An 11,845-nucleotide genomic window follows, 5' to 3' on the forward strand; every position below is an offset into this window, starting at 1 on the left:
TGCACAACACATACATCTAAACAAGTATTAGATATGACGTATGAGTTAATCCAATACCTATGGGATACTAGAGATAAACAACTTATATGGCACAAAAGCAAGCCTAAGAAGCGAGAAAACAAATTGGTGACAATAAGCGATGCCTCATACGGCAATCAACTATATTATAGACCCCAAATTGGTAACATAATATTACTCAATAGGAAAGTAATTGGAGGAAAATCAACAAAAGCTTCCTTAACATGTACCTCAACTACAGAATCTGAAATACATGCAGTTAGTGAAGCTATACCGCTATTAAACAACCTAAGTTACCTAGTTCAGGAACTCGATAAGAAGCCAATTATCAAAGGCTTATTTACTGATAGTAGATCTACATCAGTATTATTATATCTGAAAATGAAGAGAAATTTAGAAACAGATTCTTCGGTACTAACCTGAACATATACCACATCGACATAAAGAGAAATATTGCTGACATAATGACAAAACCTCTTCCATTAAAATCATTTAAGTTATTAACCAACAAATGGATTCATTAGATCTATTACATCATGGGCGGTATGTTGGAACATGATTATACTGTCGTCAGACTCCTTTTGGTGGATTCCTAAATCCATGAGGAGAATCTCCAGTATAATCTATATACATAATATTATATCATTAATAATAATTGAATCCCAAAAATCATCATACAATTTTTAAGGACAATACTTGTTGGAATATGTGATTTCGGGGTAAGAAGTTTTTCTCATGAAATAAACATAATAGCGTGAATGTGTCATTATTGCTTATCGCCTTTTTCACCATGATAAGGATATAAGCAATTCTGGTAATTAGTGAAGATAAGATTAAAGATCTATTAATTGATTGGAATTCAGTATATAAGAAGATGAGTTACACCTGGCAACTTATTATTGATGTTCCGAATTATGTCTGGACCATTGGGTTTCATATAACCAATCAGCGTGTGTTTTATATACCTCTCTTATATAATTTAAGAAAGAACTGCTTATTCTTAATTATTACAAATTACTAAACTACTAATTATCAACACTAACTAATTATCAACACTAACTAATTATCAACACATTCAGATCAATCGCTGTTCTCTATTTGCGTTATAGCATTTAAATAAGTGTTTTTTCGCAAGGTATGTGTTCGCGAAGTAACCCTTCGTGGACATTTGGTCAATTTGAAACAATACAGAGATGATCAGCAGTTCCCCTGCATAAGGATGAACCGTTTTACAAAGAGATTTATTTCGTTTTTTTTTGGTAAATGATACAAGCAGTGCAGCTTTTTATCAGAATGGGTCTGCATAGATAGAAATTCGTGTATATACACTCTTTCAAGTGTACATATTCTCTATGTGGGAGCACAGAATTTGCTCGCGTTCGAGCCCGCGCTATTGCCCCTTGGATGGCCGAAATGTGACACATTAAGCAACTATAAAAATGGCATTAGAGGTGTGTATATACTATGTGATTATGAATATTGTTACTGTTATGTTTCCGAAGTACAGGTGTGTTTTTCGAACGCACTGTTAGAATATACGTGCAAAAAGGGGGAAACTATATATTTTACCGATGTTACAGAAAATCAATCATCTTGCAATATTCCTTCGTCCCCGAAAAAGTTTCTGCCTTAACAGCAATTAAAATGAATTTCCCATTATTTGTGCCCAATTTCCACATCGATTTGGATAAATGTAGCTTCAAACCGTGTGTACAGTTCAAATTCTTCAAGTTGGTACAATCCAAAACTCTTTCTTTACATTTGGAATCATTTACTAATGAAAAGATATTGGCGCATTTCGTACCGTTAACCGCCAAATCACAGATGGAGACGCATGCGGGGATGATCAGATGTGACTCGGGTTGGTTTTTACCTTCACGGAGTTTGACTTTGTATTCGGACAGATCGATTCTACCGCTGGGAGTTTTCAACAGGACATCTGAAAATTGCCTTTCAAATAGTTCCGCAGCCTCTTTGGATAGGTCTACATGGACTGTCTTATCCTTTTTGTTGAATATTATCTTACACTGATTAGAACCCAGTTGAAATATAAGATCATATGAAACCGTGTCGATATAAGGCCTTCGGTACTTGATCATATTCCATTGTCTTTCGTTTTTTTCTGCAGACGGTTTTGCCCTCTTGGTTGGTGGCTCGGAGTCATCATTTTCACTTGATTCGGTTTCATTTGCGGTGACGGAATTTCGCCCTGTAACTTGGCTGAGACAGCTATTTGCAGCTGGTGACTGGTTTAGAGCACAGGGCGACGATAATTCTTCGATCGTGACGTTGTTTTTGAAAACATTGTTCAGAGCTATGCATATTTCTTGGCCGTTGGTTAGGGGGTTATAGATAGTCTTCGCCTTCACTAATTCTTGCTCTAACCTGCTGAACCGATAATAGCGACACTCTTTGATCAAGGATTCTGTTTTCTTTTCGGAGAGTTCTAATTCGGCGCCGCTTAACAAAGACAGCAGATCTTGAAAGAATTCTGCGGACCTGGGAACATACGTGGGTGGATGTAGAAAGAAAACCAACCGCTCATCCAGCACCCGCTTCTCAATCTCCTTGTAAAATGAGCGGGATAATATTTCGAAGTAGTTTTGCCTGTTGCCTTCCTGATGGAATAACGATTTGGGCACCCTGAAGGAGACACCGCCCACGTTGGTAAAGTAGTATTCACTCTCCTTGAGGAGTTCGATCAACTTTGGCAACTGGAAGTACAACGCATCCGTGAGAAGAACGCGATACTCCACTTCGTCTTTAACATCGGGGAAATAGCCTTGCAGATGCCTGTAGATCGGGATGAACACATCCTCCGATCTATCGACAAACAGAACAACGTCTTTGTCATGCTGGGTAAAAAACTTGGTAAAGAAGTTGGGGCCATCCGAATTCAACACGACGCCTGAGACCTCAAATACCTTCTGACCGACCTTGATCTTGAAAAGCTCGTTTATGGGTAAGAGTTCACATATCCCGGGTGTATGCTCTGCATGAACCACAACCTTGCTCTGTTGATCAGCCATATAATGCGTGTATGTTGCTGGTTTATAGTTGCTGGGCTGTTCAACTTAGACTACGAGCCGAACCGCGCTGCCAATATGATATATAAACCTTGATCCATTGACCTTACACTGCGCATTAGTAATCACGAATGAACCCTAATAATTCGCGTCCCTTGCGGGGCATTCGGAAAAACCGGGCCTGCCTGACGTCACCAGGAAAAATTTCGGCACCTGGCCGCGGGCCTGAAAATTAATCCGACATGTGGAATATTGCTTTCGGTTAAGGTGGTGGGGGCGAATTTTTTTTGATTTGTAATTATACGCGGAGCTCTGGCCAAAAAGATGCTTGAATTTGGTTAGTATCGGTGGTGAAGGTGAATATCACTATTTATTTTTCTTCTGTGCCATTCTTTTTCTCTTTTCCGCCCCCCCCTTCCGGGCGAATACGAGACTTACGTATTGTTGAGAGGTTAAAGTGAGAAAAATAAAGGGGTGGAGGATTAAGGACGGATGAAAAGGAAAAAGACAAATGAAATGAGTTGACGTATAAAGGAGGGTGGTTTTTTCCACCATTTGTTCAATTGATCATCGCTTCCTCTTTTGTATAATCGTTTTTGTAGTTTATAATAGATAATAAAGCATACAACACAACCTACAACAACCACCACCTCTATTAAAATGTCCAACTTAGTTAACAAACAATTCCCATCCGGTGACTACAAATTCCAATACATTGCCATCAGCCAAAGTGATGCTGACAGCGAAGCTTGTAAGATGCCACAAACCGTTGAATGGTCCAAGTTGATTTCTGAAAACAAGAAGGTCATCATCACTGGTGCTCCAGCTGCTTTCTCTCCAACCTGTACCGTCAGCCACATCCCAGGTTACATTAACTACTTGGACGAATTGGTTAAGGAAAAAGAAGTCGACCAAGTCATTGTCGTCACCGTTGACAACCCATTTGCCAACCAAGCCTGGGCCAAGAGCTTAGGTGTCAAGGACACTACACACATCAAGTTCGCTTCCGACCCAGGTTGTGCTTTCACCAAGTCCATTGGTTTCGAATTGGCTGTCGGTGACAATGTTTTCTGGAGTGGTAGATGGGCCATCGTTGTCGAAAACGGTGTCGTCACCTACGCCGCCAAGGAATCTAACCCAGGTTCCGAAGTTACCGTTTCCTCTGTTGAAAGTGTCTTGGCTCATTTATAGATACTATATAATGGACAATGAAACCATGAATATATATAAACAAAACAAAATAAAAACGATTAAATATTAACATTTTATGTTTCAATGAAAGAGATGTCTTCTTCTACAATCAAACCTTTGCATGTGATATAGGCTATTCATAACGCATGTAATGCACAGAAGCCATCAGGAATGTCTGTTGAGTAGGGGGAGAGAATTCTAGATCACTCCTCACGTACGGGCTGGATATGAAACAAACGGAAAGAAAGTGAAAAAAATATCGCAATCATAAATTCTTAATATTAATTAAATAGGAAATAAAGAATAGATAATAGATTAAAAAAAAAAAGAAGAAATTAAAGAAAGAATTTCTACTAAATCCCGGTTATATATTTGTTAATGTTAAAAAAGTTTATAAATAATTTAAATGTCTAAAAGATAATAAACTAAGTTTACAACAACAAAGCAGCGGCACCAGCCAACAAAGCACCAGCAGCTGGCAAAGCCTTAGCGGCAGCACCAGTGTAAGAGGTAACGGAGTGGGTTGGAGCAGCAGAGGTGGTGTTCTTTGGAGCTTCAGTTGGCTTAACTGGAGCGGAAGTAGAAGTACCGTTCTTTGGGGCTTCGGTGGTCAATGGACACCAGGTGGTGTATTGAGTGATAACGTCATTGACAGTGACGGTAGCAGTGGAAACCAAAGCTGGGGAGACAGTTTCAGAACAGACATGGTCTTCACAAGAAGTGATGGTGACCAAAGTGGTAGATTCTTCACTGACAGTAGCAGTGGTGACGTTAGCAGCGGCAGAGGCAACGGCGGCGACAGCGGCGAAAGAGGCGACAGTAGAGAATTGCATTTTTGATATAGTGTTTAAGCGAATGACAGAAGATTAATTTCTTGGGGTTTTTAGGAAGGAAAATAATTATAATGTAAATAGAAAGACGTAACAGAAGAGAGAGAAAGACAATCGACCATGCCGAGTTTATATACTTGAAAGGGAGCCAAAGAGTGAAGAAAATTTTTCTCCATTCCTTGCTACCGTTATTATGCGACAGGCTCCCATTATCGTAGTATCGCAACACGAATATGCAAAATTTGCTGAGTTATCGCTGATAGTTGACGCAGAGATACCGGCGTAGGCGACCGCGAAATGGGGCATTTCCAAAACAAACTGTTTTTTTTTTTGCTTAACTCCTGAAAGGCGGTCTGGTCTGGGTCTGTGCGGGAAAATTCAGGGGCTCCTACCCACACTCTTCGAGGATGGCTCTATTTATTTTTGGTGGCGTCCATTTTTATTTTTTAACTTTTGCTTTTTCTTTTGTCGCTTTTCTCGAGCCTGTGCGGGCGTTTGTTAGGCGAACGCGGCAGATGGTTCCCAAAACGGAAACCGGACGCCAACGGCCCAGCGCGGAACGCGGTTCTGGGCCCAGTGCGATTTTTCCCGTTTGGTGCTCGCGCGCGGTGACGCCAGCACGCAGGTCTATAAATAGCGATGCACGCCCGCACACCGCAGCACTAGTGGGGTGAGGGCGGTGGCGGACTAATTTCCGGATTGGGAACTGGTGTTGCCCCTTTCGGGCCGAGCGTGCGGGTCATGGGTGGAGCGGGGCCAGCACCGTGGCATGATTGTTTTGCGTGTTGAATTCTACATCCAACGCACTGGTGGGTCCAGACACACGCCTGGACGGCGCCGTTCGGAAAGTAGATGGGCTCGGCAGGGCTGTGACGTCGTTGTCTGCGTTGGTTTCTTTTTCCAGTAAGAGGCGGCGGCGGCGGCGGTGGGTGTTTTTGTGCCAAAAGGGTCTGTCTGCATGGCGCCTCTGTGCAGTTGAGATTCACTGGAGTCTGAGTCGTTCTTTTTCCTTCTTTACAGCATCACACAGTACGTCAAACGTGTAGCGTCTTTCTCTTACTATCTGTGTTCCCTCCTCTTGCTGTGGGGTGGTTTCACCGCCGCAAAAAAAAGTGGAGCTTCGGTTGAAAACAATCGTCTGGGAAAAAGTACAGGCAGGGTTGGGGTTGTGGTGGCACGCCCGTGCTTGTATGTCGTATACAATCTGGCCAAGCGCTTAAACGGATTGCTCTTGCATTCGGCACAGTGGTTTGGTACCCTGGGGGCGGGTGCCGTGGTGAGGGGTTACCCCGTACGTCCGGCGGCGTTATTGTGCGGGAACATCTTTGAAAAGAAAAGAGAAAAAAAGAAAAGCCAACGAAAGCGAAAGCGAAAGCGAAGGCGAGAATTGCTATCTATCGTCGATATTGCCCAGACAATCTTGCACTAATAATAGTAGTTGTTTTCTTGTCCCGTGTAGTAGAAAGGGATTGTGTTGATAATAACCAATAACAATAATATTAGTAACAGTAACTACTCTTTAACAAGAACATACTCACTCTCTCTATCTTCTATATTGCTAAATACTAGACTCAAAAAAGAAAAAAAAAAAAGGAAAAACAAGGAAAGCCACGACCACTGCACTGCAAATAATGACCACCAACGAGGAATTCATTAGGACGCAAATATTCGGGACGGTTTTCGAAATCACAAATAGGTACAATGATCTGAACCCTGTCGGGATGGGTGCGTTCGGACTCGTTTGTTCAGCCACAGACACTTTGACGTCTCAACCAGTTGCCATTAAAAAAATCATGAAGCCCTTCTCCACCGCCGTGCTGGCCAAAAGAACGTACCGTGAACTGAAGCTACTGAAGCACCTGAGACATGAGAATCTGATTTGTCTGCAGGACATATTTCTTTCGCCTCTGGAAGATATATATTTCGTCACGGAATTACAAGGCACAGATTTACATAGACTCTTGCAAACAAGACCCTTGGAGAAGCAGTTCGTTCAGTACTTCCTGTACCAGATCCTGAGGGGCTTGAAGTACGTCCATTCTGCGGGCGTCATCCACAGAGATTTGAAGCCGAGCAACATCCTAATCAATGAGAATTGTGATTTGAAAATTTGTGATTTTGGTTTGGCAAGAATTCAAGACCCTCAGATGACGGGTTATGTCTCCACAAGATACTACAGGGCCCCTGAAATCATGTTAACGTGGCAAAAATATGACGTCGAGGTGGACATTTGGTCTGCTGGCTGTATCTTTGCTGAAATGATCGAGGGGAAGCCCTTGTTCCCAGGTAAGGATCACGTTCACCAATTCTCTATCATCACCGACCTATTGGGTTCCCCACCAAAGGACGTGATAAATACCATCTGCTCTGAAAACACTTTAAAATTCGTCACTTCATTACCACATAGAGACCCCATCTCATTTTCGGAAAGATTCAAGACAGTCGAACCTGATGCCGTAGATCTTTTGGAGAAAATGTTGGTTTTCGACCCTAAGAAGAGAATCACCGCAGCTGATGCCTTGGCGCATCCTTATTTGGCTCCTTACCACGACCCCACCGACGAGCCAGTAGCAGACGCTAAGTTCGATTGGCATTTCAACGATGCTGACTTGCCTGTCGACACTTGGCGTGTGATGATGTATTCAGAAATCCTAGACTTCCACAAGATTGGAGGTAGTGATGGACAGATCGATATATCCGCCACATTTGATGACCAAGTCGCCGCAGCCACCGCCGCGGCGGCGCAGGCTCAGGCACAGGTTCAGTTACACATGTCTACACATTCCCACAACGGTGCTGGTAGCACTGATAATAACCAATCCGACATTACTGGTGGCAATAAAACTACCGATCATATCGCCACGAATGACACCATTACGGATTACGGCAACCAAGCTATTCGGTACGCTAACGAGTTCCAGCAATAAGCAAAATTTTTTTAATGTCCCTCCCTAACACCACTTATTCTTACTTTTTTTTGACGTTTTTTGTCTCATAGTACTCATAAAAGTATTTATGTATATAATTGTATAGAAAAAGGAAAAAAGAACAAACGAAAGGAAAGAGGATCCACTTACGCGTACTAGGAACACCTTAGTAATACTGTAACCTGCATTGAAACTTGCTGCCTGTGTGTCTATGTGAATGCCAAGGCTAATAGACGATAGGCAATCAAAAGAGAGGCCCTCGTACCAAGATCTGAGGTATTTGCTTATTCATACCCATCTATTCGTTTCTTTTTTTTTCGGATTTGTTTATTTTTTCGTATTGTTTATAATTCAAATATTTTTATTTCTTCTTTCCATATCTAGTAATTTCAGTCTTTTAGGAAAAAACATAAAAAAACATAAACAAAGAAGAATATATGATGTTAGAAGATAGAAAAAGAAACTAACCAATAAATGGTGGAGTGTCCCGGAAGATAGGGTATACTGCTGTCATTCATCTCCTGCTACTCCGTATCGGCCAGTTCGCTAAAATCACCCCATATGGTTTTGTACTTTTTTCACTTCTCTCAATTAGAAGACCACACTAATCCAATGGCAAACAATCTATATCTGCCGCAAATTGTAGGGTAAATCAAGATTACTGCTTGCCACGAGAGTTATGTCGATAGCACTAGAGAGAACACTTCTCTTCGAATGAATCACCGCTCCTCAGATTTTGTCTGCTCACGGCAGGTAAGACATACATGTAAATTACGGTGTTTGTGTGTGTTATTATTTTGTCATTCTCAATAGAGAATCTGTGGATCCTGAAACAGTATACTCCCATCTTGGGACCGTAAACAAACTTTTTCCAGCTGTAAAACTGTTATCTTCAGTCTGAATCCACAATCACTGTAAATCACTACAATGCTGAACATGATGAAGCGAAAACCCAAAAAAACAACAAATCTTATTCCTCGTGGCCCAATGGTCACGGCGTCTGGCTACGAACCAGAAGATTCCAGGTTCAAGTCCTGGCGGGGAAGATTATTTTTTATTTCTCATGATTAAAACACTCTCATCCAGTATTTGGCTTGGTTTTGTCTACACTTTCAGAATTTCTGCTTATAAGACCAGTAAGTAATCAAAGACCTTTCTTTAAAAATAAATTTATCAGGGGTATTATATGGCTAAATATTACAATGGATTACACTATCAGTCCTTAGACATATTACAACTATGCTCTTCGAAGTTCATCGTGGAATTATTTTTGAATGTAATCTGGTAATATATTCACGAACGTCATGGCTCAAAGAGAAATTTGAGCTTTCGTATCTTGACTAGCGAACAATCCCGTTCAATAATATCTGAGCTTCATATCTGTTCTTAGAAGCTGCTCAAACTTGCTAAAGGTCATCGTCAGAATTCCTTTTCGATTTGTTAAAAATCAAGAATTTATTAGAAGTTTTCTCCTAATTTTCGCCAGATTGAAAGGAATCTATATTGGTATAAGGAGAACCGTTATCTTCTTCTTTTGTCTTATGAACAGTACGTTAAATATTATCAACATGCAATTCTTTACTTTCGACATGTTTGTTTTCATTGTCTTGTGCACTATCAGCTTTATTCTCACCTATTTTTTCACTTGAATTCCTCTCTTTGGATAGTACTTCGGCTTTTTTTTCGTTTTCACTGCCATGGGCTTCATCATCTTCAATTCTCCTTCCATTGTCCTCCAAGCTGTCTTCATCATCATTGTCGTCCTCCGCACCATCGCTACTTTCACCATCATCGTTACTAGTGCCTTGAATGCTTTTGTGTGTCTCGCTACCATTATAACTTTCACTTGAATTATTAGATTCATCATCTTCTTCATCATCATCATCTTTATCGTCTCCATCATCTTCATCATCTTCATCATCTTTATCATCTTCATCATCTTTATCATCTTCATCATCATCATCATCTTCATCGATTTCTTCTTGTTCCTCCTCTTGGCTTGTTTCCCCTTCTGGCGTATAATGTAAACCTAAGCCAATCATTGCTTTCTCTATGGCATTTCCTGTTTTGCCTCTATTTTTGAGATCTTCTGTGGATTCGGTGATGTCGCCATTAGTAGCATTCTTTGACTTGTTAAAATATTCCTTCCATGAATTCCATAGATGAGTTGCCGGCTTCTCTGTGTTCTTCTCGGAATTTACAGCGGTTTGTGCAGTAGGCCTTTTCGATTTGATGCTTTCCTGGTCTTTGGAATCCTCTTCACTTTGATGTCCATTTTTATCACTTGAAGTATTACTGGTGCTCCTTTTTAAATTATGAAATGTGGACAAAAATCTTTGCTGTAATAGAGACAATGTGTCAGCGCCATTGTAAATATGCTTTGGAGGAAACAAATCAAATAACCTATCATCTGTTCTTGCATTAAATATTTGAAAATTTTGGGTTTCCTTCCAACTATGGACCCAGTTCGAATTGAATAAGTGTATTGGATTGGAACTCAGCATATCTTCAGGTATAGTCTTCAAAGCTTGTTCATTTTCCTTATGCAACTCCAAATAATCATTTAGTTTAACACTTGAAAGTAGCCCTGTTAAATAGTCTTCAAATTGCCATCTAATAAAATCTTCACTTCCTTCAAACTGAGAATTCTTTGGCGTTTCATCATCATTTTCATTCCACGTGTCTGACACAATCCCCGATATTGAATCGATCCATTTTTTATCATGGCTTGATAGTTGAAGAATAGAAGCTAAGGATTTATCCAGGATTTCCACGGTAGAGTCATCGGTATTGACGAAGATGTGACACAATTCCTCCCTTCGTTCGGAAAGTAACGTGTTAGAACTTCCGATCATAAAAAACATAGTACGTTTTGACTTTATGTCATTCATCTGCTGTAACGGAGTATAGGGTGAGAATAGTCCACCTTCTTCAAAAATTGGCAAGGGGAAACCCAAAAACCTTAGCACTGATTCTCGGTTACTTGATTTGAATGAGTCAGCCACCTTTAGTTTAGAAACATCCTGGAACAATTGCGGACTTCCAGAATCTTGTAAATTTGACATCAAGTCCGGAATTAAGCTAATCAATCCAAATTGTAGATTACATAGAACTTCCACATCGTTACCATAAACTATTATTTTTCGTTCAAGTAAGATTGATTTTAGCAGCACTAAAACGTTCTTCTTGAAATCGTGTAGAATTTTCCTTAAACACAATCCAACATAGAGACGGTTTTCAGCGTTCCTGCCCAACAATACAGGCGTGTATATGGACTTTAAATTTTCACATAATGACTGAACTATCTTCGTATCTCCAAAATCATGCTGTAAGAAAAAAGCATTGGTCACTATGCTCAGTTTGTCTTTAATTTGGCCGAAAATTGGTTGTCTTGAGATGACCACAATTGCCTTCTGCACAGTAGATCGAGTTATATCTTTGTCCTTAACAAGCAATTCATCGCTCTTTATCTGTCTCGAGCAGGATATAGCAAATAAAGTCGTGGTATCATTGACTCCGTCCTCAGATAAATCAGTGGCACCGTTGGGAGGACTTCTTTGCTTCTTTTCGTCATATAGCAACGTGAAGTAAGTGAATGTCTCTTCAAAAGAGTGAGAACCATCAGGAAGCGCCTGGAAAGGTAGATTTGGCCATAAATCCGCATTTTGAGTATCCTCAGGTAATCCATACCAGAATTCTATTTCAGGGCCCCTCTTATGATGAAAGTCGACAAGACAAACACCAAAAATTACTGGTTCATCTTTTTCATCCATTATTTGTGGCGGAAACTTTGCAATAATGCAGAAAGGTATATCTTACTTTGCTATGGTCTACCCACCTAACTTCGAGGTGC

General features: G+C 40.6%; 5 protein-coding genes and 1 non-coding gene across 6 annotated transcripts; 3 read left to right on the plus strand and 3 right to left on the minus strand.

Moving 5' to 3' along the window:
• Positions 1-1,592: 1,592 nt before the first annotated feature.
• Positions 1,593-3,047, minus strand: DI49_3635 (uncharacterized protein; the record flags this gene model as incomplete). The annotated part of the gene is made up of 1 exon (XM_018366699.1): positions 1,593-3,047. The coding sequence occupies one exon, from the start codon at positions 3,045-3,047 to the stop codon at positions 1,593-1,595; it is 1,455 nt and encodes a 484-aa protein (XP_018220538.1).
• A 657-nt stretch (positions 3,048-3,704) lies between these two features.
• On the plus strand, positions 3,705-4,235 carry AHP1 (thioredoxin peroxidase AHP1; the record flags this gene model as incomplete). The annotated part of the gene is made up of 1 exon (XM_018366700.1): positions 3,705-4,235. One exon carries the CDS (start codon positions 3,705-3,707, stop codon positions 4,233-4,235), a length of 531 nt encoding a protein of 176 aa, XP_018220539.1.
• Positions 4,236-4,666: 431 nt separating this feature from the next.
• Positions 4,667-5,068, minus strand: CCW12 (Ccw12p; the record flags this gene model as incomplete). The annotated part of the gene is made up of 1 exon (XM_018366701.1): positions 4,667-5,068. One exon carries the CDS (start codon positions 5,066-5,068, stop codon positions 4,667-4,669), a length of 402 nt encoding a protein of 133 aa, XP_018220540.1.
• Positions 5,069-6,696: 1,628 nt separating this feature from the next.
• Positions 6,697-7,992, plus strand: HOG1 (mitogen-activated protein kinase HOG1; the record flags this gene model as incomplete). Its single annotated transcript, XM_018366702.1, has 1 exon — positions 6,697-7,992. One exon carries the CDS (start codon positions 6,697-6,699, stop codon positions 7,990-7,992), a length of 1,296 nt encoding a protein of 431 aa, XP_018220541.1.
• A 973-nt stretch (positions 7,993-8,965) lies between these two features.
• Positions 8,966-9,038, plus strand: DI49_3639. Its single transcript has one exon. It is a non-coding gene; the product is annotated as a tRNA-Arg (tRNA).
• A 507-nt stretch (positions 9,039-9,545) lies between these two features.
• Positions 9,546-11,765, minus strand: AVL9 (Avl9p; the record flags this gene model as incomplete). The annotated part of the gene is made up of 1 exon (XM_018366703.1): positions 9,546-11,765. The coding sequence occupies one exon, from the start codon at positions 11,763-11,765 to the stop codon at positions 9,546-9,548; it is 2,220 nt and encodes a 739-aa protein (XP_018220542.1).
• Positions 11,766-11,845: the final 80 nt, after the last annotated feature.

This window comes from Saccharomyces eubayanus, chromosome XII (genome assembly GCF_001298625.1).
Source record: "Saccharomyces eubayanus strain FM1318 chromosome XII, whole genome shotgun sequence".
Taxonomy (NCBI): domain Eukaryota; kingdom Fungi; phylum Ascomycota; class Saccharomycetes; order Saccharomycetales; family Saccharomycetaceae; genus Saccharomyces; species Saccharomyces eubayanus.